This window comes from Nematolebias whitei, chromosome 5 (genome assembly GCF_014905685.2).
Source record: "Nematolebias whitei isolate Nwh7 chromosome 5, NemWhi1, whole genome shotgun sequence".
In the NCBI taxonomy this organism is placed as follows: Eukaryota; Metazoa; Chordata; class Actinopteri; order Cyprinodontiformes; family Rivulidae; genus Nematolebias; species Nematolebias whitei.
The window spans coordinates 9709595-9736397 of NC_056502.1; the positions used below are offsets into that span (position 1 = coordinate 9709595).

General features: G+C 39.3%; 1 protein-coding gene across 1 annotated transcript in view; it reads left to right on the plus strand.

Annotated features, from left to right (window-relative positions):
* The first annotated feature begins 244 nt into the window (after positions 1–244).
* Positions 245–26803, plus strand: part of iglon5 (IgLON family member 5) — a 156564-nt gene continuing 130005 nt past the window's right edge. Inside the window, exon 1 of the mRNA XM_037676141.1 lies at positions 245–740. Within this exon, the coding sequence (XP_037532069.1) occupies positions 680–740 (61 nt within the window). The 5' untranslated portion in view covers positions 245–679. The remainder of the gene's footprint in view (positions 741–26803) is intronic.

Consider the following 26803-nt stretch of genomic DNA (forward strand, 5'->3'; position numbering starts at 1 on the left):
ACTGGCAATAAATCACATTGCATTATCACCGCGCCGTGCGTCGCCTGGCCGTGCCCGCTCCGCCCACCGCGCGCCTTCCATTGGCCGGAGAGACTCCTCGCTCTGCCCCTCCGTGCGGGACTTCTGCGCACCGGTTTGTCCCGCCTCCCTCCTTGGGGCCGGTGATTGGAAGAGAGGGGGCTCTTCTCGAGCTGTCAATCATGCCCCATCCTGCGCGCCTCGCAGTCAGTGCTGCTCTGTGCGACGCACGAAGAGCGGAGCGGAGAAGCGGGCTGCATACCAACAGACAGGGCAGGACGCACAGAGCCCCCCCAACCTGCTCCATGACAATAAATAAGATCATATCTGATGAACTCTGGGCGGTTTAAATTCTACCACTGCTTTTTATCAGAATATATATATTTTTGTCAAGGTACAAAAAGACAACCAAGTGTGGATTATGTGTTTTTTTCTGCATTAATATTTGACTGAAAGAGAGTCTGCGTCGGAGAAGACCGCCGGGAGGAATCAAAGGGAAAAGTCAAGACTGATGTTTTCGTCCAGTCACGTGTCGGAGAGTTATTGCCGTTGACGTTCATCCACTTTTTGCAATAAACTGGTTTCCATCAGAGAGGAGGATTTACCATTTTACATCTGGCTGCAGAAAGAAACACGCAGAGAAATCAATCAGAACTCCATCATGGGCTGTCTTGGTTTACAGAACGCGTTTGCTGCTTTCGTCCTGGTCCTGCTCTCTAAAGGTAAGTTTCCCAAGTGATGAGACGCGTCTTTTTGCCACTGCGCCTTTTTCTAATCCATTTAGTTTATCATGCTGCTGGGGGCGAATGCTAATGATGATGATGAAGAGGAGGAGGAGGAGGAGAGGGCGGGTGTCGATACCTGCATGTGCATCACGCGTGTAAGCTTCCTGATCTCATATGCTTACACAGAGATGCGAAAGATGCTGTTCGCTCGTGCGCGTTCTGTGTGCGCACACGAGCGCGTGCAGGTCAGCCCAGAGCAGGGTTCATCTAAACCTCGTGGTTGAGTGTAAACATGGAGTGATGCATGTAGAGGTGTTTATAGAGAGAGGTGGGGAGAATGGACTCCCATCCGCGGTGAACATTCCTTCACGACGTGACTTGAATGGGACGGCATCCCCACGCGCACGACGCATTTCGGTGCGGGAGGTGGGGGTGGCTGCATGTTGGAGTACGGGTCGAAGCAATGCAGTGAGACCCAGGAGAGACATGCTGTTTTGTTTTCTTTACTCAAATCTCAAGGTCGAGACATATGTAGCCAGAATAGAATAAAATAGAATAGAATAAGACACCGATTTGTCACCCTCAGGGGAAATATTTCTCAGTGAACAACACATTTTATCAAAGAAAACAAAATAAAAGCATACTATCTTCATTTAAAACACACACTTCTGGACCAAATTTGGACCCAACCATTTTGAACTCAGCTGTGTCAATCTGGTCCTGAACGTTTTCTACCAAAATGCGATCAAAATGACTAATTTGTTGAATTTGAGCTAATTAAACTTTGAGTTTTAAAAAAGCTATACAAAAATCTGAGTTAAATAATTACAGTACGGGTCGTTTCTGGCTAGCTGGCACTATACAGCTGTTTGAGTTGGCCTGCACCAACTAACATTGTTTTAGGAACCCAGACTCATTGCCTTGTGCACACTTTTTAACAAAGCCCACCATGTTTAACAAATACTTACAAGATATTTAGCTTTACTTATTAAATGTTCGCTGTCCAATTAGGTCCAATTTAGTCAATGTCTGGACTAAAATTAAAATTACAGAGGGTGAAGAATGACATAATCTATGACCTGACCACTGAGGTCAAGGTTATAGGTCCAGGATTTGGTCAAACAAACAACATTAAGTAAAAAGAAAAGAAAATACAAAAACAGGTTTGATGTGTAAAAAGAAAAGATAAAAGTTAACTTGTGTTTCAGTTCAAACATAAAGACAACTCTCACACCGACATCAACTACAAAATACCTTCCCACAGAACTCATAACTTCAGTGCACAGTACTACATAGTGGTCATCTATGTTAAATGATTAAAAGTACAAAAAGTTCATGTCAAGGGAAAAAAAACAACATCTCTTAAAATGAAACATGACGTTCCTACAGCTCAGGCCAGCTGAGCAGAAAAATGAAAGTGATACAAACTATTGATTTTTAAAATATTTGTTTAAGAAACTAATTTTCTGCTGGACTGTTTTGTCCTATTTCTTTTGTAACAGCTGAGTACTGGTACTTCCTACATGAGAGGGTATACCAGTTTAAAGGCAGTAAAAAGTGGATGCTTGGATCAGCTAGAATCTTTCCTGCTTTGTTAAAGGATCTCAGTCTGTAGATTATTCCAGATTATTCAGACTGATATCCAGCAGATCACAGGCAGTGGTGACGTATTTCCTCAATTTATCTTCTTTGCTTCTGTTGCACTGCCAAACTAGCAACAATGCAAAAGGTTTAAAAAAAAAATGTTCAGGTAATAAACATAAAACATTTTGAACGTTTTGGGTTCAAAGTCAGTTTGAAATGAAACTCAAATAATAAAGCTGGACATTTGAGGGAGCGACTGAGCTTTATTTCCATTGAGCATGCATCAGGATATTTATTTCCATTATTTATTAGTGAAATTCCTGCAGTTACGAGTCACTGCAGGGGTTTCATGACATTTCAAACATGTTCCGAGTACCAAAACCAGACCGCGCTGCTATGTTGCTGCTGCCATCAGGGATCACAAAGTATAAAATAAATCAAATCTTATTCCACATTCTAAAGTATCATTCTCCAGATTCTCCCTATACCACAAGATGTCTTATTAGCTGTGTGCAGCATGCTCACCATATCCTCTGATTTCCCTCAGCACATCCAGCATGAGCAGAGACAAATACTCACACCTGGCTCAATTAGTCCTGCCTTAGTCTGGTGGGAAATCAGTATATAAATAAATTACTCCGGCCCCTTAATAACAATAATTGATGTGTCAGTGCAATGAGATACGAGGTTAACAACCTGCAGATGCAGACAGGCTGCACCCTTCCTGCTCCTGAGCTCCTTGTGGGCAGGGAGAGCCCAGCTGGTCATGGTTGGCTTCCCACAGCAAGCCCCCCTATATCCAGTCCAGGCAGACAGCAGACGGACAGCCCTGCAGGAAGCGCTCCGCACACAAACACAAAGGGCTCAACATCACACTAACCAAACCCAGGCCAAAGTGGGTCTCACCTCACGTTTCAGCTCTGCAAATTTATAAACCTGTGGCGATGGTGGGGTATGAAAGTGCAACCAATCATCTCAGGCACAGTTGAGGAATGATTGAACATCAATGTGAGATGTGCACGCTGCCACACATGTGAATCAGACTCATCTTGGAGAAGGCTCCTGCCTGCTGCAGCAGCAACTTGCTATGAGTTATCCAAATGTCCATTTTTAAGGTGAACGACATGCATTATAGAGGAAGCACATGGCTGTTAAAAGGCTATTGTTTGATGGATGATAAATCATGCAGCAGCAGAATAATCCTCCGTCTCTGTGGCCCTGAGAGTCATGGGTGGGTTGCTGTTGCTTAAATGCTTCTCTACAAAATGTTTACAAGACTAAAAGAGGTATTAATGCTGTTCAGTAATGTATAAGGCACATTACCTTGAATTATTGTACTGCTTTCTAAGCATTTTATTTACTTGAGTATAGCTCATTCTTGCTCCAACACATTAACAGAAATTCACATGTTGGGCACAAAGTAGCTTGGTTTTGCACAGGCACTCAGAAGTGGTACAAAAGGTTTCAGACCTGTACAATGGCATGCAAGAGAGATTCTTTATTTATGTGCTACAAAAACACACCATTAAGCTTTTCAAAGGGTTCCCACTGACTTGGCATCTGAATGCATGGACCACTCCATGGAAACGATGTCCAAATCCTGGCATGCCATCAAGCTATTATTATTATTTTATTTGTATTTTTTAAATGCACAAGGACCGTTTCTCTAGGAGGTTGATGGCAATACTCCCACCGAAACATACAATAAAATATCTGCACATTCCTGGCAACAAGCTTTCTGCATCTACTCCAAAACCTGTTTCTTCTCTGCAATCAGACCAGAGATGACGCATTATGGCTGGAGTGTATCCATGCGCTCATTAATTTCAATTAATTGAACAATAATTGCCATTATACCAGAAACCCACATTATTTTAAACTCAATTTATTGCCTTTGCTCATTCAGGATGACAAAAGAAGTCCTTTAAGTAGAAAATAATTTGCATTCTCTCAAGGAATAAAACGTTAATGGTAATTTCACATTCATACAGATTTCCACGGTTGTGCTTCAGGAAATCTCATTTGTGCACAAGGCTGAGTGCAGTACTTTATATGGTGCGGCCGAACAGTCCAACAGATGTGTTTTCTTTCAAACAAATGGAAGCTCTGGTAAGGAGGAAATGTAGAGGGCGGGGGGAACAGGTGAAAACAAGCGGAGTCGATTTGTAACTCGCCATCCTTCTTGTTTGAGCAACATATGGGGGCCAAGTGGGGTCAATGCACATTGCACATGTTAGCACATGGCTATCCCCCTTCTATTCTGCACCCTCATACACACAACTATTCTCTAACACACACACACACACTTGAATGGATCACCAGTCTTGGCTTGGAGATGAAGAGACGAAAGATGCCAGCATCAACAGATGCCACGCGCTCCTATTCTGGAGGGGCTTCTGTTTTTTCTCCTCTCCCTTTGAAATCCACGGGTTGTGTGTGCTGTTGTTCTTCATGTTTGGTTTGGAAATGCTCTGCCATTTTGGCAGATTTTATTTATCTGCAAGTGTTCGAGTGAGAGGGCTTGGATTTGTTCTGAAGAGCCCTGGGAACAAGGGTTGGAGATATAACCAGAGAGGGCCTGTGGTTTCTATATATTCCCAGGGGAGAGGGGTGACATTTATTTATTTATTTTACTTTTTTCCCTCATGCTGTTATGTAGAGGTGCACCACATTTCTGGGGTAGAAGATCAAACCTCAGTAAAACTTGTCGTTTCAGGTTGAACAGAGAGGTGATGTAAGAGAAAATTAGGTGACTGTTTTTTTTCCAGTGAACGTCTCATTTTCATAACTAATTTATAATTTATATATAAAATTACTGTAAAACACAGCTGAGCCTGAATAAAGCATGATATACCACTCTGACTCAAATCATGTGATAGTGTTGCTGAGTTAACATTTTGTTTCCACAGAGCTGCGGTAAAATAAGTGAGTCAGCTGAGAATGCATTCTCCCCATGGGAATTTCTATGTCCTCTCCTTCTTGCGTGCTTCTTATGTGGAAGTGCTACCTTTTTATAGAAGTGCTACCTTTTTATAGAAGTGCTACCTTTTCACTAATCTGGGAGTGACAATGGACCTTCTAGTAAACATGATTGTTAAATCCTGTTTTTGTTCAGTTGAGGCGACTGTCTACATTAAATCTCATACTGTCCAAAAGTAACCTTGAGACAGTAATACATGCTTTCATAAGATCCAGGCTTGACTACTGCAATGCACTTCTTTTTGGAATCAGTCAGACATCTATTGCACGATTACAACCGGTTCAAAATGCTGCAGTCTAATTTTTAACTGGTACAGGCAAAACAGAGCACATTACTCCAGTTTAGGCCTCCCTTCACTGGCTCTTGGTTCACTTTCAGGGCGGCTGTGGCTGAATGGTTAGAGCAGTCGTCCTCAAAAGCAAGAGTTGGGGTTTTGAATCCACTAGTAGTCACATGCCCAAGTGTCCCTGGGCAAGACACTGAACCCCTCTGTGCCTCCGATGCGTGTCCCAACAGTGTATAAATGTGATAAAGCAATGATTAGTCCCTTTAGAACGAGTTGTTCAGTTAGCTTTGTATAGCTCTAGTAGAGTGAATGGGTAAATGAGGGCACAAAGTACGTTGAGTGTCTTGATAACATAGAAAGGCGCTATATAAGTGCAGCCCATGTACTTTCAAATTCACTTTAAAATATTTCTGTATGTTTTAAAATCTCTGAACAGTTCTGCCGCCTCCTATCTCGCTGATCTGCTGCAGTCATATGTTCCACAGTGCTCTCTGAGGTCAGCAGACCAGATGCTTTTACTGGTTCTAGGCACTGGTTTTTAGTTCAGAGGTAACAGGGCTTTCTCTGTTGCAGTTTCAAAACTGTGGAATGAGTTACCACTGAATCAGGCTCCCCCACTTACTGTTTTTAAGTCTTGTTTGAAAGCTCATTTTATTCCCTGGCTTTTGATACAGTGTAAGTTGATTTTAACTTGTCTGTATTCTATAATGTTAATATTTAGTTCTTATATTTATCTATTTAGATCTATGTATTTTATGCTGTGTCCTTTGCTTGTTTTGTTTTTGCTGTACAGAACTTTGGTTGGTCTTGCTGTTTTAAGTGCTTTATAAATAAAGTGGTATGGTATGGCATGGTATATTTTCCCTATGAAGAAGTTGACTTGTGCATGTTGTGAAATATAAAGACTTAACCTACTTGCCAGATTACTCTATTGATGTATTTTCAATTAGAAAGTTACCCGGCGCATGTAGCAATCAGTTTTCCTTAATTTTTAACACCATATTTTATACTGACCATATTCCTGTCAAACCAACTTTTTCAACTTGGTTGTCTTTGGTTTTTGTTGCTGCAACTCTTCTACTGAATATTTAATTTTAAAAAAAATGGAAGGACAAAAAAGCAGATAAATTGAGCATCTCTTCTGACTGCAGTGAAGTTTCCATCCATTTGAACAAAGACTTTTTCTCACACTGAAACCAAGAGGGACATAATCCATACAAACCAAATGCAAAGCTGCAGCGAGGCCAGACAAAAATGTCAGGGTATTGTTACCATTTTTTGTGGCTCAGGAGCTTTGAGTGTATTTTGCTTGAACATGCAGCTTTGTCTGGGTAAGAAGACGATCAATATATTGCTGGAATTGTTCACTCCAGTTTTATTAGTCAAGTGCAGTAACCTAATATCATATATCGTTCGTAATTATGTTATTGCAGCATCACAAACTTCTAACGTCTTTAGGTAATTTGCCACTTGCCATTTCATCGTGTAACTCAGTTACATGACCAAAAAGCAGATGAGCAACAATTCTCTGAGATTTAATGTCCTTTTTGGAAATATAACTGAATATAATCACTCACTGTTGGCACATAATGACAAAATGTTCGGCTGTTCCCAACTTCACAGGCTGTTTGGAATACTTCTTGCGATGCATATATTACTCAACAACAGAAAAAAACATTAGGACGAAGTTACCATGGCAACAGTTGAGTCGTCAAAGGATTTGGGTCAGCCTGACTGCGAACGAGAGCAAACTTGAGATTATGCTGTGTTAAGTTAGAGAGACCTCAGATGCACCAAAAGTTCTTCAAACGAGTTACTGACTCCGAAGACGCTGCAGAATGACTTCAATTATGCGCCCTAAATTACTATTCATTTGTTTAGAAGTAAAATAGCTATTGTACCATGACTTTAATCTTGTGAAGGCAGTAAAGCTAATCACTCTATAGTTGGCAACCTCTTGCAGCTTTGGAATGAATTTAAAGGTGTTACGAAATTGCATCAGGGACAGAAAAAAAAACAAAAAAAACAATTTATTTTAGTCTTCAATGTGTGCAGCGGGTAATTTTGCTCCAGGCAAAACTAAAAACAAAGACACTCAGCAGTCTGATCTGACTCTGAAACAGTTTTAAAGTGAACATTGCAATGCAATGAAGAAAGATTAACAGCAAAATATGAACAGTGAAAAAGACAGAGATATCAGAAGATTGTTATAGGAGTGATTAATTACAATTAAAGACCATATAATAATATTTCTGGTACTTGGCCTCATAGAAGCAACACTAGCAGTTGTAACAAGTGACCACACATAACATATTTGCTTTTTGTTCACCCTTTCCTTGCAATGTTTCTGCAGACTGATTAAACAGAAAGGAGCTCTGCACTTTGTATCTCATGGTGTCGGCAGCCATCAGGCCAGAGCAACCTCTTCAGAGCATGACACTCAAGATTACTTATGTTGTTTTTGATACCCACCTAAACTGGCCTCACATTTTGGCTCATTAGGTCATCAGTAAATTATAATTACAGTTATAATATATAAAGTTAAATGTAATGAAAACAACAGACTATTTGCAGCTTTGGAATGAATTTAAAGGTGTTATTAAATTGCATCAGGGACAGGAAAAGAAAACTATATATATTTTTGTCTTTAATGTGTGCAGTGGGTAATTTTGCTCGAGGCAAAACTAAAACAAAAACACTTGGCAGTCTGATCTGACTCTGAAACAGTTTTAAAGTGAAAATTACAATACAATGAAGCAAGGTTAACAGCAAAGTATGAACAGTGAATTAGCCAAGACTTGTCAAAAAGACAGTGAGATATCAGAACATTGTTACAGGAGTGATTAATTACAATTAAACAGTGGTGGACAAAGTACTCAATTCTAGTACTTAAGTAAAATTATTGATACTCATGGTCAAAATCGTACTCAACTACAAGTAAAAGTTGTTCAGTCAAAAGTTTAATCAAGTTAAAGTACTGAAGTACTTACTTTTGAAAATACTTAAGTATTCAAAAGTACTTGCATTTAAAAATACTCACGTATTTAAAAGTGCAAATTATATTTTCTAATATCAGTACATTACTGTTTTGTTTTAAGTTATTTTACAGAACCTTGTAACTCTGAAACCACCTGATGATGTATTGACATGTAGAACCACTCTAACAACACATGGCAACAAAACCTGCGAACTACAAATAATATCTTCCCTGTATTTTACATGTTTGTGGAAAGTCATGGAAATACGAACAGATGATGCACATTTAGTCGTTTCCCCAGCTTCAGTATTCATACACTGCATTGTTTGTGTATAAAAGTGCATACATTGACAGCAACAACAACACTGGAGAGAAAACAGTAACACTGATAACTAAAAATGGTCCCATATTTAACATAGAAGCTGACAAAACAATGAATGTTCTGCACAGATGAATCTAGCATAATACCTGAATCAACAACTGGCCAACTGCATTTGAGGAAAGAAAAACAGCAACAGTGGATTGAGTAACGAGAAGCTTCCTAGAATTGTAGTGGAGTGAAAGTCATAAGTTCCCCAAAACGCAAATACTCAAGTAAAGACAACTCACAGAATGCACTTAAGTACAGTACTCAAGTAAATGTACTTCGTTACTGGCCACCACTGCAATTAAACATCATATACTAATATTTCTGGTACTCTGGCCTCATTTCAGAGTGAGTCAGAGTCAAAGAGGTTTTATGGTCATTTCAGCTACGTACAAGTACATATTGTAACAAACAGCCTTCCTCCAGGATCACGGTGCAACACAGAACATTATGCGCAACAACAATACAACACACAGTGCATATTTTGTTATCATTGTCTGTTTTGTTGTCTGTACTTTATACGTTTTGTCTGGAACAGGTCCCTCTTGCAAATGAGTCCCCATTGCTCAATGAGGCTAGCCTGTATGAATACACAACAGAAGAATAAATACAAAAATAAATCTAATCTAATCTAAACATTCTAATCTAAACATGTAATTAAGAGACTAGAGACACGTGTTATTAGTACATGTGTAAGTGATACATGAGGTAGAAACATGTTCTGATATGTGGTTAGCAGCATAAACCTATTCAATTTTATAGCAGCAGAGATATAAACGGAGTAAGATGCAAAAATGCAAAAACTTGTGCAAGTTGCAATAAATGTGCAAAGATGCAAGTAATAGAGTTCAGTACAGAAGCGGAGATATCCAAAGAGGCAGGTTCAAAGAATGCAAAAACTATACAAACTATGTTTAATGGAAGCAACACTGGGTAGCAGTTGTAACAAGTGACCAGAAATAAAATAGTTGCTTCTGTTCACACATTCCTTGCAATGTTTCTGCAGATTGATTAAACCGAGAGGAGCTCTGCACTTTGTATTTCATGGTGTTGGCCTTCAGGCCAGAGCAACCTCCACAGAGCACGACACTCGAGAGTTCTTCTGCTGTTTTTATACCCATCTAAAGTGGCCTCGCATATTGGCTCGCTAGGTCATCAATAGTCTCATTTGAAATTATAATTACAGTTATAATATATAAAGTTAAATGTAATGGAAAGTGACTATTTGCAGCTCAGGCCAGGAAGTGGCCCTGTGTTTTATATCCGTTGTAATTTGCTCTGAAATAACCTCCCCTCGTTCTTTCCAGCTCTCAAACTCATCTAAAAGACCTGTACTGTTTTGACCGTTATTATGAACATTAGCTTTTTTAGGGTTATTGCTGTTCAAAATGAAAAAAGGGAAATGTTTTAGTTAGTGTAAGAAAGGGACGGTTCAATAAGGAGAAAAGTGGCTGAGGACAGAGAAAAAGGAATTGTATTGTGGACTTGCATATTGGCACCAGATAAGAAGGGGCACTCTTTTGCACCCCCCCCCCCCCCACAAACACGAAGTTTGTAAAGAAAAAAATACACATATGCATGCACTCGGTGAAGGGGTTTCTTTTACTCGAGCCTCTAGAAAGATGAATTTCGAGAATTCCCTCTGAAGTTGTAAAATCGATGGAAAGCAAACAGGAAGGGACATCTTTACTGCACATAGAGAATACATTAGTGTGGCTATTAATACCCCAATTGATCTCTTTCCCAAAGCATTCATATTACAAGTTAAAGAAGTTATACAAACGTCTTCAGTTTGGTTTCCAGAGCTCCAGTTGACACTGCAGACTGAGCTGTAGGGAGAAAAGGAAGCGGGTTTGTGTTTGTTATGCGCAGATGTTACTCATTTAGGAGGAATACATTCAGTTCAAAGGGGAGAGAGCAGTGTGTGATTTTCTTCTCTTCCTCTTTCTTCTCATCATTTTTTTGGGGGCCATGGAGTTAGCATCATTCAAAACACAATTCAGATTAGTACAGGCGGCTTGTCCTGGGGGAGCTGGGAGGGACGAGGGTCCCGCTTTTCTCCCTGTCCTCATTATCAAAAGACAAGGCGCGCGCCGGCAAATCAATGGAAAAGGCTTAGGCAGGCCAAGCCTGGTGGAGGGACTTAGTTTTGTGTGTGTATGTGTGTTTTCTCCTGCATACTGTGCATGCTACGTATGAATGAAACTTTCCTTGTCCGTGTTTGTTTACATTTATTCATTTTGCGACAAAAAGCTGGAGCAAATCACGTTTTTCAAAAAAAAAATGTTGCTAAATCGTTTGTTTGGGTGTAACCTCAACACTCTGTGCTGATCACCAAAGTCCATGCTCAATAATCCAGGGATAAAATCCAAAAATCTTCAATCAGGTCATCTGGACGGTTTCTTTTTTTGTGCTGAGACATTTCGCCTTCCATCCAGAAGGCTTCATCAGTCTGAGTTTCATCGTCGACCATACCGGAGGAGAGGGCGTGCCCCAGAAACCATCTTAGCACCAACATAACTTTTTTTTTTTTCCACTTTGAGAAAACAGAAAACAAAACTGCTTCTCACCCAACAGCTTACTCCAGATGGCCTGTCACAATCAACAATAAATGAATTAATCGCATGATAAATTAATATTATCGACTTCATTTTCATTTATCGTTTTTCCGTGTCTCTCTTTCTACTGAAGACACTGGATGACAAAAGACTCAACTCCAGTGTTCTTCACTGACCCCTCCCTTTCTCTTTTCTCTAAAATTTGTTTTAACCGTCCAAAATCATATTTTTGGATTGTTAAAAACAGCTAAGCTACGAGCTAAGCTAACAGGCCGACCTCGGAGAAAAACAACTCTGTCTTGTCGAAGCTTCAAAATTCACAGTTGAAACCCGTGCCTTCATGTAAAAAGTTGTTTTCTCTTTAAAAAAGAAGCTGAGAACTTGTTCACTGATTTTTTTTAAATTAAAAGCTTCGTGTGAAAAATGCTATGCTAAAGAGCTCAAACCACACCGAGCGTCCGCCATTTTGAGAACTGACAAAAATTAAGGAGAGACAGCCCATGTCATGTTAAGGGGCCTCCTTTCCATTTTTCCTAAAGAGACACGCTGTTCCTCCCTCACTATCCATCCTTCAGTTCAAACAGTCTTATACTGCCATCCGGTGGTCAAAAAATGTACTACCCACAAAACAAATTAACAAACTTTTATTTTTAAATTTGACAATAAATTACTAATAATTGTCAAATTTCAAACAATAGTATCGTTTATCGTAATAATTTCTGAGACAATTAATCGCCAAGCAAAATTTGCTATTGTGACAGGCCTACTCAGACTGATGAAGCCCTCTGGATGGAAGGCGAAACGTCTCAGCACAAAAAAAAGAAACCATCCATATGACCTGACTGAAAATTGTTGGACTCACTGGGACGAGCAGCGGCTCAGAAGCCTTTAATTGTGCTACGATAACGTCAGAGTCATTTGTGAACCCATTCGGCCCAGAACCAAAGTTGTTGCCATTGTAATTATAATTGCTTGGGGCGTTGTTGCCATGACTACGTGTACTTCAACAGTCAGCAGTAACATACAAGTTCCTTTGCAGTGGCACAAAAAGAGCAGCGTCTCAATGTTTCCTTTCAACAGGCCCCGTGAAGCAGACGCCAGAAGAGAAGTTGCCGAACTCACGGTTCAATCTCCGCCGCAGTTGTTCCTGCTGTAGTTGATTCTGCTGCTTCTCTCACGTTTTCAGCCTCCATCTCACGCCTGCGCCTCTCATTTTGTTTACACAGGTAAAACCGCTGGGTGCAACAAATGCTAAATAATAGTTTTTATGTTGTGGATTTTCAGCCTCTCCTACGCCTCTGCCATCTGATGGTGCTGGAGGTGTTTGTGGGTCTTTGCAGGCGGGATGGGAGAGAGCAAGTGGGGGTGAGAGGAAAATAAATAAAACTGAGGAAAACAGATCGATAAATATTTCAGCAGCTGCTCCCTTCACAGACTTCTCCTGTAGCCATAAGAGCGACGTGGGAGACAGAAAGACGGAGGGATGGATAAAGTGCAGGGAAGAGGGAAAGAAGAGGGGTTATTGTGCTCCAGACTGGTATTCACAGTGAGCTCTGAGCGAGATGGAGGGTGAAAGAGACCGACAGAGAATGGGGATAATTTGGTCCTAGACTTTAATAGACAGGGGGAGGAAGTATGACTGAGGGGCGGAAAAGAGACACAGGGCGTGCTAATGAGCATCACATACCAACAGTGTCCTCCAAGGGAACAAAAAAATAAGTCATACGAGAGGCTGTGCTTCGAAACTTTGGCTCAAAATAACATTGACTGTAAGAGACCGTCGCATCCTGACTTTCACGTAATTCTAATTCTTGTCGGGAGACAGCGGCAGACCGTGTGGGTGTGTAGTCTGTGCAGCAAGCAGTTCTAAATGATAATGAGCCGCTCAACAGCTGAGATGGCCGACGTGTCGCTGCGAATCAGGCGTGTCCGCCGTCAGTGCCAATCATCCGCTGATACGTTCTTGCATTGTCATGGAATTTGCTCGCCCGGGGAACACGCTCCATGCAGCATGTGCAGCGCCGTGCATTTGTTTAATGCACAGAGCAGAAACAGCCCGGGGAACAGAAAGACACAAGAGGCTGATGAGGACGGACAGGACAGGGAGATGGAGGAGTTATGGAAAAAAAAAATGATTGAAGGAGGGCTGCGAGGATGCAAGCAAGGGAAGGGAGACAGATGGTGTGAAGGAGGAGGGATGCAAAGACCCGCAACAGGCGGTGATCGAGATGGATTGATTTTGCAGGCAGATGATTAGGTGCGGGGAAAAAAAAACCCACGTCAGGTTTATCCTGCCAATGAAAACTGAGTTTGCTAATATTACGGTGTGAGTGGGAGTAGTAAAACTGTTCAGGGTCACTTGTTGTGTGATATTGCGGCATTAAGGAGCTGCTGCTAATACAGTATGCTACTGGTTAGGGAGTCATTTCAACAAGGCAGCACACCTCTAATAAAACAGTCATGCAGTGTGCCCACAAAATAAACAATTTGGAACTTGTCAAGAATCCACGGGTTGCACACGTTTTTTTTTTTTTTTTTAATATATTTAGATGTTGTGTAAAATTGACAATGTGCAATTAAAAATGTTTTTACATAATTTGGCGCTGTTGTGTGGAACGCCACATTTAAGAAAGTCTTGATGTGACATTTATTTCTTGTAGCGTCCGACGTTGAGCTTGTGTTGTGATTTTAGATGCGTCAGGATTCCTCTGCTGTTTAACGCCAGCACGTGGTTCTGGCTCCAGCTGGGCAAGCGCCGATGGGAGTTCTTGTAATGAAGTGTCCGTGTTAGCATGACAGAAAAAAAAAAAAAGACTGTTAGGCAGGATTCATGACCCCAAAATGGACTCGCAGTTCTACAGAATCCTTAAAAATGTTCGACTCTACTCGTGCATTTTAGCTATTTGGTGTTCAAAAAACTGCCCCAAATATTTCGAGGCAAAAGATCACAGAAATAGTTTGAGAACAAAGCAAAATATTTGTGATAGTGGGGTCCTGTTGTGTTAATTGGAATGCTGGGTGAAATTCCATCAAACGTTTGTGCTGCTGCAGACCTTTAATTGGGTTTGGAAGGAGATGCTGCTCTATTATGTTATGATATTTCATTAATTAGATGAAGAGCTGAATAACACTGAAAGCCTTTGGAGTTTTTTCCAGTTTTGTAATTCAGAAAGCTGAATTTTATTACTGCTTGGACCTGAGTACCATATTTAAATAATATTTTTAAATATGTTCTTCACTTTTAAATTGTACTCCGAATTTTATTCCCTTATTCATTGAAGGATGTGAACAAAAACTACAATCTAATTTTTTGAGGGTAATATCACTCCTTTGGTGAATCTTCCCAATTCCCTCCTCCCAACATCTGTGTATTTAGACGTTTTAATGCTGCGATGCACAGTTAAAACTAAACCTCACTCATCTATTTTTTGCCTTCTTGTGTTTGAGCAGCAATAAATAAAAATAAACGTGGTTATTAAAATGCATGATATCGTTTTAAAGATGCAAGCAGCATCATGTTGGCCTGTTTAAATGCTGCAGTGCTGCAAAACTAGAGCTATTTTCAGAGATAAAGTGTGTTGTGTAAGCATTAAGTTTCATATGCAGATAAATTGAAAGCTCTGAATGCAGTTGGTACATAATAGCAAGTAATTTAGCAACTTTTCCTTCAGAAATGACTTTTTGAAATTATTTTTTCACAGCAGCAGAACATCTTCTTCTCGCCCCATCAAGGGGGCACTGCCTGTATCGATGTGACCTTTATCTGGCCAGCGGACCTCCAATTCCATTAGGAAATAATGAAGGTGTCAGAAAAGGGCAATTAGCTGCTTAATGTCAGGCAAAAGTACTTTAATACAACATGAATTTGCTGACGAGTCACATGTACGTGTTTGACACTGACTACATGTACTTTAGGACAGACATGTTACTATGTGGTTTAGATTTGTTTGATTTAGAACAAAACTTCACATGCTGCATTTGTGAAACTCTGTTTTATGGTAGTTTAAAAATCTGGTCATATTTTGAGTAGGGAAGCACGATATTTGATTTTTGGTCAATATCCTATATGCCAGTATGTTAAAAAACGTATTTGTCCGATTACCAATACCGATATTTTTTCCCCAGACCTACTTACAGAGACTGCAGAGCTTTCTCTGCTGTGGAATTAAAATACTACATTATTCTGCATGGTCTTTGTCAGTTTGGCCTGCTACCAAATGCAGATGCCAGAAAGGGTGCTGAAAAGTATGTAAAGCTTCAACTTGGATCATGTTTAATGTTAAATTTATTCATGACATTTACTCTCTCTAACACAATGACAACACTCGAACAGTGCAAATTTGTAAATTTTCACATATTTAAACTCTACCTGTTCACAAGCGAGAAATGACATGTGCATACGTACTAGTGCATTAATAGATTCACTTGACAGTTTATTAAATTAAATAAAAAAATAACTTGAAAAACAGAAGCCTATTATGGCAGCATGGTGGTGCAACTGGTTAAGATGCTGCCTCACAGTGAGCAGGTTACCCTGGTTCAAATCCCAGTCCGGGGGCCTTTCTGGATGGAGTTTGCATGTTCTCTCTGTGCATGCGTGGGTTTTCTCCAGGTACTCCAGTTTCCTCCCACAGACCAAAAACATGCGTGTTAGACTGATTGGTAACTAAATTGTCCCTAGGTGTGAGTGAGAGAGTGGATGGTGGTTTGTCTCGTTTGTCTCTACGTGTCCCTGTGATGGACTGGAGACCTGTCCATGGTGTCCCCCGCCTCTCACACAGTGACTGCTGGATATGGGCACCAGCGACCCCCATGACACAAAAAAGGAAGCAGCGGGTAAAGATAATGGATGGATGGATGGATAGATAGACGCCTTTTATATCGGTGAGTTATTTTGATGGAATGGCCTATGTCTGATATTTAACTTTATCGCTAATATCGGCCGATACGGATACCATGCCGATAACATCGTGCATCCCTAATTTTGAGTGATACTGCCATAAAATCCCAACAAACCCAAATAACAGATCAGATAAAACTAAATTGATGCCAGACCCACACAGCTGAAGATTTAAAGCTGACACGAAGACACATTATGTGAATGGTAAGATAAACAGCTCAATTTGATGCTCGTTATTAAAGCTTCATGTATCGTAAACATCTGCTTCATCAAATCTTCGCCTACCTTTTGTCTGTTGTTGTGAATCTGACAGCTGAGATCAGAATTGATCTGTATGCTACAGGGAGGCTGCAATATCTGACATGACAAATGTTGGCCAGACCGTGCAGGTGTTTTCTCAATCAGGCCGACGTGATTGATCCCCCCCTGAATCCATCATGATCAAGCCATATTGACAGTTGGCTTCTATTAAGATTTTCTTATGACAGCATAGAAAGAAACGAAAGGTAGGAGCCAATCTGCTGCAATAAGAAAAGTTTCTGCAAAGAAACTGCACCGTCACACAGGTCCATGAAGCATTTATGAATCCCTCCATCACCCCTAATAAATATATATTTTTTAAAAGCATTGGGAGGCCTTTCGCTATTGATTTTCCTTTAATCTGACTTTTCGTTCACGGGGAATTAATTTGAAGGGTGCTGATTGTGGCTGAACATGTGCTCTGATTATTTTTAAAATGCTAATGCAGTGCCTTTGCATCCAGTGTATGATATATTCGGCCTAACTGAAACAGGCTTTGTCATTAAAAGGATGTATTTAATGTGAGATGTGACACACTTGAGAAAATTTTTGATTTCATGTACTAAAGAGGTGCTTCAGCCAGCCCCTGTCATTTACAGTCTCATTTGTGCATCCTGCATCACAGTGAGGCTTTTATTCTCAAGTATATACATGTCTTTTGTCAAGATTTTGACAGTGCCTTTTGATGTAGCGCAGTGATTTTTTTTTTTTTTCATTCTAACTTTAACTGTGGAAAGATTCGTTTCAATACAAGTCTTCTGCACAGGCTGAAAGCAAAGCTGCATAACGCAAATTGTCAAACCATATAGACTGACTGGCTTTGAAATACAGTGCTTTTGAAAACGCAACATTTCAATTCATGGGGCAGCAATTACACAGTCAAACGTGGAAGAGGATGGAATTCCATTTCTGTGCTGCCACATTTATTATAATCCAGTCAGGATTTTTTTTTTTCTCTCTGTGCTTAGTGCTCAGCCCTGGGGACCCCACAGGCCTTCTGACTGTGCCCACTCACCCCTTGCTACTTCCTGCACTCAGCTCACACTTCAAGACACGAGAGTACAACCTAAAGCCATCTGTTAGCTTTTTTGGGGGGTGCAACTTGATGTCAAGAGGGACACGGACATATTTGGTAAAAAGCATCATCAGAGCTGTCAACCTGCTGTGTCTGTACCGATTACCTGGGGACCGAATGTAGCACATCCTCTTGACCTTTAATAAAAGCTGTGTTTCCCCAGCTGAGGTGGATATTAATGACCTCATTCATCACATAATAATTCCATCAAAAATACTGAAAATGGCAAATATCTGCATGCAGTTTGGTCATTTTAGGGCAGGGCAGCTGACTATTTTATTTGGAGTGTTATATAAATAAAAATACAGCAAAGTAGTCCCTCGTTTATTGCAGGGGTTATGTTCCAGACCCCCCAGCGATAAGTGAAACTCTGCAAAGTAGCAACATTATATATATATATATATTTAGTATTTATTTATATTTTAAGGTTTTAGAAACCCTTCCCACACTCTTGCAATGTTCTAAACTCTTAAAACTGTCATTTTAACAACATACGTATATGTAGCTACTAAATTGTACTCACCAGCAGCTCTTGGCTCTTGGTTCTGCGTTGGTTATGATCCGGTTCTGTGCAGCCGTTGGACACTGAAGCACTTTGACCTTTGGGTGGCCGGCGCAAAACCAGAGGTTCGCTAAAGAGATAAAAAAAAAAAAAAGTCCAGGTGAGCTCCCGAGAGTAGCCGGACCTTCGACAGCGCCTCCTGCACTCAGAAGTCCTCGTGGGCAGGCTACAAGCTCTCAGATTTGCGGATGGGTCTGGTTCTGCTCTTGGTGGGTTCTGTGCAGCTCTTTGAATCAGCTGGGTACTGAAGTCATTGTAATAAGCACCAAACTTTTTCCAATCAGATCAAAACTTTCGCTTTACGTATTTCAGCAGAAGGAAACAGGGCTTCTGGGCGGGGCACTGTTGGCTTCTGGGAAATGTATTCCTTGTGAGTGGGGATACAGTATAGCCTTACTGAGAGGAAACTACAAATTGGAGGCATCTGTCCGAAGTATTTTATTTTTCGTTAACTTTTTACTGTACAGTATCCAGTACTGTCCCAATCGCGTGAGTGATATTAAAGTTGACAATCATGTGTCTTGTACAGTTAAAAAATAATAATAATAATTTCTTTGTGTTTAATCTTACTTTGAAAAGCCGTAAAAGAGCGAATCCACGAATGTCGAACCACGAAGTTACAAGGAACTACTGTAATGGCAACATTTCACCATAAACATGACAGAATTATCCATTGCCCAGCTTTAGTGCGACCAGTAATTTTTTATGCAGTGTTTTGCGTGGTTTCATTGAATATTGAGATTTGTTCCCATTATTTTGAATTTTAAAACATTTAAACATATTTACACATTATGTAATTGATGTTATTATAATACAGAACGACATTTTAGGCAAAATAATGGTCATTTTTCCGATGATGAGTGAGGATTTTTGTTGTAAAATATGTATAGACATTAGTGTAGCTTAATGATTACCATGTTAGAAAAAAAAAAAACAGTTAAAATGCTTGCATTCAACTGTCATTTAAATACCCTGTTCCCCCCCCCCCCCCCCACACACACACACACACACACTTTAGTCTTTATTATAAAATAAAAGCTACAAATCTGTCCCCATTTTATTGCCTGCAGCACCACAGCAGTGGCATATTCCCCAGCTGACCGCATGACTTTGGTTGTCAACTCACTGATTTATTTCAAGGAATTCTGCAAAGATTTGTTGTCTAGCTTTGATCTCTTCAGCCACTGCCATGATCTTCTTTTTCCACAACAGAATAAGCTTTTCGACAAGGTTTATGACTGTTCATAAAACTTCTAATTGAACTTTTATTTGTGCTTCTACATGAGGATGAGACCAAATCACAAGTCAAGTCTATATACCGTTGGATATAAATGGGATTAGTACATAACTTTTAGCTCAGTATCTACACTATATGCATTAGATGTAAGTAATATATAGAGTATATCTTTGGAATTTTCTTCAAAGAAGAAGAAAAGAAAAGAAAATGAATAAAACACAAGCAGAAGCTCCTTTCTGGCAAACTGAATCTTCCAGTAGATCAGCATTCATCAAAATCCTCTGTCCTTTTTTTTTTTCCCAGTCTTTGGATGTGCTCTGGAAACAAAGCATTTCCCGGTTAATAAAAGACAGTCAACCTCAGGAATAATTACTACATTTGGTATTATTGATAGTGTTCACATTGTTGCTATTTTTTGTTGATGTGTCACAGTTTGTGTTTTACTAGTTTCAGTGTCTTATTGTCTGTTATTAAAGAAAGACAAGGCATAAAATATCAGCTTTTAATTTTAGATGGCAATTTGGAAACTTTATGAAATATACTTTTGGGAAAATTATTGGCTTTTAGATCCTCAAATGACCATTTGAGGATCTGCAGTCTGTTTTTTACTATCTTGCAAGTTTCATCCATCTGTCCACCTTTACCCGCTTTTTCCTTTTTGGGTCACAGGGGTCATGTGCAAGAGGCGGGGGACACCCTGGACAGGTCTCCAGTCCATCACAGGGACACAGAGACAAACGAGACAACCAGTCACTCTTTCACTCACACCTAGGGACAATTTAGTTATACCAATCAGCCTAACATGCATGTCTTTGGTCTGTGGGAGGAAACCGGAGAACCAACCCAGAGAAAATCCACGCATCACAGAGAGAACATGCAAACTCCATCCAGAAAGGCCCCCAGATGGGATTTGATCTGGTGACCTTCTTTCTGAGGTGGCAGCTCTACCAACTGAGCCACCGTGCTGCCCACCATGGAAGTTTTTGTGGTATAAAATGATTCTGGTTCTGATTACAAATAGGCAAGTACTGATGGTTTCTTCCAACAAACGTGTTGTTTGTGATGCTTCATACAACATTTCTTATTTTTAGTAATACTGTGATAGTTTTTCTTGTATTGCATTTATTGATCTGCTTTTTGTTCACTTCAGGTGTTATTTTAAGTTTATTCTTCAGTTTTTTTTCCCGTCTGAGGCTTCAATCACTTGGTCTGCTCAGCTCCTGTTCCACCCATCTCACCTGCTCAGGTGTTTCTAGTTCACTTCATTAGCTCAGGTTTACTTATACCCTTATTACTTTACTTATACCCGTTATCTTTCCTAGTTAGTTTGGTACAGATTGCCTTGTGTTGATCTCAGCCCTCTCTGATCTTGTTTTTTGATTCCAGTGAACCTTTTTGTATTTAACCTTTTTTAAGAGTCAAATTACTGTTTTTTTTTTTTTTTTTTTTTTGGCCTATAAGGCGCACCAGATTATAAGGCACAATAAGCAAAACAGTCAGATAAGTCAAACTTTATTCAACTTGTTCACAGTAACCACATAAAATCAGTAAGAGGTCGGTAAGCAGATTTCATACATAAGGCGCACCGGATTATAAGGCTCACTGATTTTTGAGAAAATTAAAGGATTTTAATTGCTCTTTATAGTCTGAAAAATATGGTAGCTGCAATGTTAGCTTTTGTTTTCTAATAAAATGAAGTTCTCCATGAGGTTCTCATCTTAGTCTGGATCTTGGGTCCATTCAGCAAATGTTCCCCGTCAAGACATTTATTGTGAATTATGATGCATGTAATTATGTAACTTTTATTTCAGATAATCTGAAGAGTTATGTTGTTGAAATACCCAAACTGAAAATCATTTTCACTTTATAGAACAAGTTATCAATCTTTAAAACATTTTAAAATTTCTAAATAGCATCAACATTTAAAATACAAGTGTCATTTTTACTTTTCAAAATCAGATTCATAAAAGCAAAGCCAGTAATAGATTTCTCTTTTTAAGATGGTATTGTTCAAAGGAAGAGGAAATTCAGTATGTGACCATGAATATAGCACCAAAACAGTAAAAGACACCATGTTTTATTTTACTGTCAAGCAGCTTAATGTGCTTCCTGCAGTGCATCTGGGCTCCATGCTGTAAAACTGGGGTGTTACTGAATATATCCCGATGCTTTAAGTCTGTAGATCTCATAAATCCTGTTTGCAGTAAGTTCAGCAGGAAGCGGCTTCTGTAATGGCTCCTGCGTTTGAGAAAGTAAAAGGTGGGAAAGGAGTCTGTGTTGGGGAACGCTGAGGCCGCTCCTGAGATGGACTGCGCTCTGTGCAAAGAATGAAGGCAGATTGAGATGGAAGCGCACCATATGGAGGGCTGTGTCTGGCTGTAGCCGCTTGTTTTATTTATTAGCCCTGCCAGGTTGGTTGCAACATTAATTTCATGCCTGTGTTACCACACCTGCATTTTGAGCTGAGGTTGCTGACTTCAGATAACTCAAAATAGAGGAGCACGAGCGTTTCCTCAAACTGCAGAGAAACACAGAATAAAGTAATATGAGGCAATTAATAATGTGGTGAATAACGGGTCAAGTTTTGCCGTAGCAGCTTTAATCTTGTGCTCACTTGGTCTTTTGGTCTCATAGGTTCTCTTTGTATTACTGTATCTTTTTTTTTAATATATAGCCACAAAACCCTTTTGAGCTATAAAGTCACATCCTAGGAAGACAAATAAACTTTCCTTTGTTTTAAGTTTCTTATCTACATCTTGTTTTTTTGGTATGATAGCTTAATTTTCCCTCTTATTTTTTACTGTGTTCCTTGCAGCTGCCTTTGACTGAGTGAAGACTGACTGACTGAAGGATGATTGTTAAAAAGGAAAAAAGATAATAAAACAACTATGATAATCCTGTTCACTTTGCTATTTATCTACCAAACTAAAAAGTGACTATTTATCTAGAAAATGTAACATAATCTGCATTTTAAACAAGATGCTTTTGATCACAGTATCACTTAAAAATGCAAAACATCATCTTTTTCATCGTCTTTTAACGCGGTACCAGCTGGTCTTTGATGCAAGCAACTGCTGTAAAATAATGCAGTGGGAAAGTTTACAATACTGGCTTTCATTTATATGTGGAATTGTCCACGTTTGAGCAGTTAGAAATTGGAATTTATTTTTATCTTATGACTTTTTATTTAAGCTTTGGTTAGCATTTAACATAAAGCTTTGCTTACTATAAATTTATTCAATCTCGTACATTAAAAAAAATAATAATAACCTTCTTGAGCTCAGTTTTTGTGATTTGGCCCCTTTTTTTTTTTTTTTAAGGTAGCAATTATCTGTTCACAGTTTATTGCATTACTTAGTTCAGGGGTCTTTCTGGGTGGTGCATGTTCTCTCCGTGTATGTGTGTTTTCTCCCACAGACCAAAACATGCATGTTAGGCTGATTGGTAACTCTAAATTGTCCCCAAGTGTGAGTGAGAGAGTGAATGGTTGTCTCTGTGTGTCCCTGTAATGGACTGGAAACCAGGGTGTCCCCCGCCTCTCACACAGTGATAGCTGGATATGGACACCAGTGACTCAGCAACCCGAAAAAGAAGAAGAAAGTAAAGATAGTGGATGGATGGATGGTTCAGGGGTCTGCAACCGGCTCTGGGGCCACATGTGGCTCTGTGGTACCTCTGCAGCAGCTCTCTCAGGCTTCAAATAAAACTAAAGTAAAACTGAATTTTATTTATATTATTGTCAACAATGACAATGGCTAGCTTCAGCAAATCATTGTCATTTTCAAATATGTGAAGTATTGTACAAATATAAGGAATAAAACATGTGGACTACATCATGCTAGCTTGTTAGCCACTTTGTCGACTTCCAGTCTCACAGCGTGATCTTTCTCTTAAAACCACCAGAACGTTTTGGAATATCTTTAAGACAAGTTGCTGAGAATGAATATGGTAAGTACCTTTTTGATAACACTAAGAATAAGTTCACAAACAAGTCAAAGTAAACAAAACATTTTCTTTAAAATGTTACTGGATATCCAACAAACTGGCCTAATTTTATACTTTGCTTTAGCAAGGATACTTATTTCTTCAACAATTAAGAGAACTACAACAAAGTCCATGCTCAATAATCCAGGTATACAACAATTAAGAGAACTCATATTGGCCTGTAGAGTTCAGTGTTTAATTTTTTATAAAATTGTTAAAAAAAAAAAATTATATATATATATATATATATATATATATATATATAGATAGATAGATATTTGTCTTTAACATTAATCTGGACTTTTCTTTTGTATTAAAATGTAAAAATATCAATAAATGTTAATAGTAGTTAGACATTTTTCATTTTATAATATCACCAGTTGACAGTGCACAGTTGGAGCAGATTTTGCAGCTCCGGACACATAATTGGTAAACAAAGTGGTCAAAATGGCTCTTAATCACAAAGATCGCAGACACCGATTTTAGATATTTTTGTGACTTCTGCAGACAAAGTTTTGCATCCTTCTGTAAAATCTGGTGACAGATGTGGTTCGGTTTAATCACAGCATCTTTTCCTGCTTAATTTATGCACCAAACTGTCATTGCAACATAAGCTCCTCAAGTTCAAACTTTGTGCACATCAACTAACTAGTCTCAGTAAAATGATGGGCTGCACCAAAAACCTTGCCTGATAGTTACTGTAGGAAAGGAGAGGAACAGCAGGGCCGGTGAGGAACAGGTCACACTCTTTTGCTGTAATGAGAGCCTCATCATGCCTCATCCACACAGCTGTGGGTTGTTCAGATTCCCAACGTAAGTGTTGTGCTAGAAATCATCAAATAAAAACACACATGGTTTGAAGTGACATTCAGGGCTGAACTAGCTCAAGCTGGTTCAATCATTTCAGCAAAAAGTGGCTGGTGTCATGGTTTTTTTTTTTTTTCCTACCACTTGCTAAACTTTATTCTTGGGTACAAACTCAACCGACTGGTCTCTTAAAGCTGAGAGCTGTACATATCTATGCTGATCATCACAGATATCAGGAAAAACAATTTTTAATCACATAAAAAACAATAGAAAAATATTTTAAATGGACCTCAAAAAGGGTCTAAGTCAAGCAGTGAGTGGTTTGTGCTTCTGTCTGCACAATAATAGCAGAACAGCAGAGATAAAGACACATGCAGGAGATGCACCTATTATGACTTTTTTTTAATTGATTTATTACCCCTCACTGAAATTCATACATATTTTACAGGCCCAAACAGTGCGTCTGGGTTGTCTTTGGGGGAAGGTTCAGTTAGCAGAGACTAGATTCACTCATATACAGTGTATGATGTGCCCCTTTTAAGCATCCATAAAATATTGCATGTCATCAATATTTGACACACTCTTATTCTGGACCCAGAAGCAGTTTTTCCTCTGCAGACTTCCCAAATGTGGGACCTGGACCCTCCCGACCTCTGTGTCAGGAGCAGGATGACCCACCTGTCCGAAAGATTATATGAGGCCATGATTGAGGTGCTCAACTTATGGTTCATCAAAACCCTCTTGGGAACAACTCTCCCCTCTCTTTTTTAATTTGATTCTTCCCCCCATATCAAACGGACAGCGACTGCTAAAAGATTCAAGCGTGTGGACTTTGGGGTCATTAAAGAATGATCCACTGCAAAGCTGTTTTTTTCGCTCTCATAATGAAATCCAATATTCATGAAATGGATTTTCCTCTCTGCTCACCCACCATTCCTCGTCACAGATGTATGTTTGCTGGTGCCTTTAGACTATGTTTGCACAGGCTTGTTAGGCTAGCTTGGGTTAATGGTATCCTAAAGGCGCATTTTCAGGCCACCCAGTTAATTACACAGGGTTGACTGATGACCTCCCTCTCATTACCTGTGTAAAGCGATGTAGAGTAAGGGCCTATCTGGGCTTTTCTCAGATTGGGGTCAGAGTAAAGACCAGTTAATCATAGTTTTGTTTACATAAGCATTGTGTTAACCTCACCGAGCTTCCAGACATAATCTGATTGGCACATTGGTATCTGAAACCTGTGATATGCAAATTCTGACATTAAATGTATCAGGCCAGAAAGTAAAGCTTAACTTTTTTATGAATATGTACAAATAGAAAAGTTGATTGGTGTCCAATACTCTTTTATTTGAGTTTATTTTTATTCTAATATCTGGTTTGTCTAAGAAAATTAAATTTAGCGGCATGATAGCGCAGTTTGTCTAGCGGTTTCTTCTCAGGGAGAAGGTCGCCGGTTTAAATCCCGGCCGGGGGCCTTTCTGAGTGGAGTTTGCATGTTCTTTCTGTGCATGCGTTGAGTTTCTCTGGGTACTCCGGTTTCCTCCCACAGACCAAAATCATGCATGTTAGGCTGATTGCTAACTCTAAATTGTCTCTAGTGTGAGTGAGAGACTGGTTGTTTGTCTCATGTGTCCCTCTACACCTGTCCAGGATGTCCCACGCTTCTCGCACAGTGACTGCTGGATATGGACACCATTGACCCTCGCGACCCAAAAAGGAAGTGGGTAAAGATAATGGATGGATGGATGAAATAAATGTAGATGAAGTGATGAATGTACACCAAAATGAAATGCAAGGTCTGCAGGTGAACTTATTCAAATGCTTGGGTCGGATGCAAAGATTGTGCAGAGCTGCCCTAAATCTCAAACTTGTTCCTATAAAGCACAATAAACTGGGGGGGGGGGGATTAAAGAAGAAAATACAAAAACAAAACCCTTTACTATAAAAATATAAAACAAACATAAGCAATAAAAATAAAATCCAATGTCAAATTAATGAAAATAGTTCACACAGGCAGAACAGGCAACAACCTCAACAAAACTTGTTTAAAGAAAAATATTTGAATATGGAATACTAAAATATACACAATATGTTTGTTTAAGCTGCATCCTTGAGATGCCAAGAACTTTGAGCTGTAGGTTTAAAAAAGTTAAAGCAATTTATACTTTTTTCTTTTATTCTGTATTATCCATATATATATACACACAGATATATATCTATCTATACACAGATCTATATCTATATCTATATCTATATATCTATATCTATATCTATATATCTATATCTATATCTATATATCTATATCTATATATATATATATCTATATATCTATATATATATCTATATATCTATATATCTATATCTATATCTATATATCTATATCTATATATATCTATATCTATATATCTATATCTATATATATATCTATATCTATATATCTATA